We start from the raw sequence: 3,616 nt of genomic DNA on the forward strand, positions 1-3,616 counted from the left end.
GCCATGCCCCCCCACAGTGAAACATCACCATGGTAGCCATTGTTTGGTCTGCGTCCCCTAGCCCCAGGAGAACCCACAGGCCTCTCCAAGAGTCTCAGAGTGAAGCCAGAGAACCCTTGGCCCTGACCAACAACCCTCTTGGAGAGGCTCCTGCCTCCAGCCCCTCCCCCACCTTCCAGCCACAGAGGGCCAAATTCCCTCAGATTCTCTGAGAAAGGAGAGCAAGGAGGGCCTCATGAGTGAGGCTGGAGAGGCCTCCCTCACTGAGGTGGCTTCTTCAGTCTCCCCTCAAGCATCGCAGGAACACCTGGCATCCTTGGGAGGTGGAGATCTGCCCCGAGCCCTAGGTGCTGGCAACCTCAGCGGGGATGCGATCCCCAAGACCACCGTGGTGGGCGCCATGGGAAAGGTGCCCAAGAAAGTCATCGCTAAGAGGGTGCGAGGCTCTGTCAAGTGGTTGAACGTGAAGAATGGGTACGGTTTCATCAGCAGGCATGATACCCAGGAAGGTGTGTTCGTTCACCGGATGGCCATCCCCCGGAACAACCCTCACAAGTTCGAACGCAGCGTGGGCGAAGGCGAGACTATCGAGTTCCACGTGGTGCAGGGTGAGCGGGGCACCGAGGCCGCTAATGTGAGCGGGCGCCCCAGTGGAGGGAAGCCGCTATGCTGCCCACAGCCCCCGCTCCCGCCGGGGATTCTCTATCCACGGCCAAGCGCCGCCACCACGCAGTCCGAAGGGCGCTGAGCACGACGTTGCCAAAGGCGAGGGCAGCGGGGAAGACTTCACCGCGTCCCAGGGCCTGAGGCGCTGTTGGCCTGGCCACCCCAAAGGCCAAAGGCCTTGGCGCTTCCTGCCCTGCCGCAGGGCCCCAACCGTGACCCGCTGCCCATCGATCCTGGCTACCACCAGCGGCCCACGGCCCGACCTCCTGCCAGGGTCCGCGCAGAACACAAGTCCCGAGGGCGAGCCGTGATGGCATTGGAGCCCCAGCCACCTGCTGCGACGCCCTAGGGGCTGAGGCACCACTCTTGGTCCAATAACCTCACCAGGCATCTCTGCGGAGCTGGAGGCGGAGCACAGGGAGAGCGGGCACGACGCCTGCGGCGATCTGCAACAGAGGCCTCCTCCAAGCTATGGATCCTGCCGCCCCAATAACCCGCGCCGCCGCCCACAGCAGGCGCCTGGCGTCCAGGGCCAGGATCTGGAGGGAAGAGCGGGCAAGATCAAGAAGAACCCTACTGAAACACCTGCCTTTGTTGCTGTGGACTAGAAAGCAGCGCCCCTGAGGAGGAGAACCCCCTGGTCGTGGATGCCCCCTCTGCCATCCGGGCCGAGGAATAGCTCGGCTCCCTCCCCTGGAACTCCCTGGCCTGGGCTGCAGGTGATGTCCGCTTGAAGAGATAATGCCCTTTTGTTGCAACGCAGTCCAGGCATCCACAGTGACTGTTAGATTTGTGCCCTGAGAAAACTACATGCCCCTTCCCCAGGGTTTGAGGAAGGATAAATTACAAGACCTATGTATTTCTAAATTCCCTCATACCATCTGCCTTGGTAGTTTCTGTACACACACACACACACACACACACACACACACACACACACACACCTCTGAATCTATTATTTTTAAAGATTTGACCAGGACCACAGCTATTATTCTGCATCCCCAGATGAATGAGTTGAAGTAATTTTAAAAACAATTTAAAAAAATTTTTAAAACAAAAATGAAGATTATCTGATATTGAAGATGTTCTGACATTGCTGTTGTGATATTACTCACCTGAGTGGTCATTTTCTCAATAAAACATTTCATGTTGCTTTTATATGATATCACTGTTGTCTGAAATTTTTTAAAGCCTACTAGCCCATAATTGTATTGAGACTGTCCTTTCAATCTTTTTTTAGAATGAGTTTTAGCAAAGATCTTACATATTGTTCTCTTTACAGGCCATGAATTTAAGACTAATTCTGGACTCACAAGTTGAAGGTCTTGGGGTATTCTAAATGATAAGAATACCTGAAGAAAGAAGTATCCCCATCTCTTTTATTTTCATCCTCTTCCCCTGCCCTGGAATTTGAGCAATAAATCAGGAGGGTGGGCCCAACTACCCACACTTACTGCCTAGGTAATACTCTATGAGGCAAAACGCAAAAAACTGAGCACATCACCATGACACGTAAGAAATGTGGTTCTCTGGAAACAGAATTTGTCTCTCTGTGTGGCTTTTTTTTTTCTTTTAATGGATTCAATCTAACACCCTTTAAGTATACAAAAGAAATTTGACATGAGGGGCTTGGGGGGGTGGAAATGAGAGATGCTGGTCAAGGGGTATGAACTTTCAGTTTAAGTTGAGAAAGTTCTGGGGAACTAATGTACAGCATGAAGACTATCGTTAACAATACTGTATTGTATACTTGAAAGTTGCTATGAGAGTAGAGCATTAATGTTCTCACCATGACAAAAACAAAAAAATTCTAATTATGTGAGGTGAAAGATGTGTTAATTAACCTTATTGTAGGTAACATTTTACAATATATACCTGTATAAAATTATCACACTATACATCTTAAACTTACACTATGTTATATGTCAGTTATATCTCAATAAATCTGGGGAAAAATGAAGGAAAAAAAGAATAAATAAATTAGTTAATTAAAAAAAGAAAAGAAAGTGAGCGTGGAAGCAGGTATAACTTTTGTGGTGCACACCTCTGGAGCTGAAGAAAAACATGTAGTCTATAGTTTTCATCTGTGCTTCCTGGTTGAGTTCATCCAGGGGGCCTGTGGAGGATTTCTGGAAGGCTTAGCAGGTGTGTTTCAGCCCATTTCAGGCCTTTCCCATCAAACAGAGAGGCTCTGACTGGGAATGTCATCCCCATACTCGTCTTTATTTGAACATATGTGGGGGGTTCACGGATGGGAGGCAGGAGTTGGGTTTGGGGGTGGGGTGGGGAAAACGAGCAATCAATAAATTGGAAACCAACAGGGGTCTTTAAAGCCTCACTTTACAGATTAAGGAAATTGGAATATAAGTAGCAGGATCAAAATACTTTTCCCATTTAAATGTTGAGGCATTTTACACCACATTATAGGTAAGGTATTTGGAGGGTCAGTATTCAATCATTCGTTATGGCTAAATATCCTCAATCAATTAAAGTAGAAACAGCAGAGATTCCTCATTCAGAGAATATTTGAGTGCCCACTTGTGCCCGACACTGTCAGGCACTAGGAGTTGCATCATGATGAAGAAGATGGTCCTTTCTCTCAAGGAGCCCACGGCCTAGTGGAGAGTGAGACAAAACTGGCAATGGCTACACAATGGAGTGAGTGCTCTGGTGGAGTTAGCACAGGATGTGAGAGGAAACACAGGTGACCTAGATGGTGACAGGGTTAGTTCCAGGCTAAAGGAACCACTACTTGGACACTTGAATATAAAATTATATCTAGCAATCACCACAGAGCTCAGATTTGATAAAGTCATGTCACCATACAGCTAGAAGTTGTTCCTCCAGACTCCTAGCCCAGTGCACTTCCCACTATACCAGCTGACTTCTTCAGAGACTAGCAGAGTGCACCAAAAATCGCTAAGCATAAGAATTTATACTGACGCACAGC

At 48.7% G+C, this 3,616-nt stretch overlaps 1 protein-coding gene across 1 annotated transcript; it reads left to right on the forward strand.

Annotated features, from left to right (window-relative positions):
- The first annotated feature begins 235 nt into the window (after positions 1-235).
- On the forward strand, positions 236-977 carry LOC114905806 (Y-box-binding protein 3-like). Its single transcript, XM_029240184.1, is given in 2 exon segments — positions 236-639; positions 641-977. Coding segments are annotated over 2 exon segments (741 nt in total).
- Positions 978-3,616: the final 2,639 nt, after the last annotated feature.

This window comes from Monodon monoceros, unplaced genomic scaffold (genome assembly GCF_005190385.1).
Source record: "Monodon monoceros isolate NGI ecotype Baffin Bay Population unplaced genomic scaffold, NGI_Narwhal_1 Super_Scaffold_22, whole genome shotgun sequence".
In the NCBI taxonomy this organism is placed as follows: Eukaryota; Metazoa; Chordata; class Mammalia; order Artiodactyla; family Monodontidae; genus Monodon; species Monodon monoceros.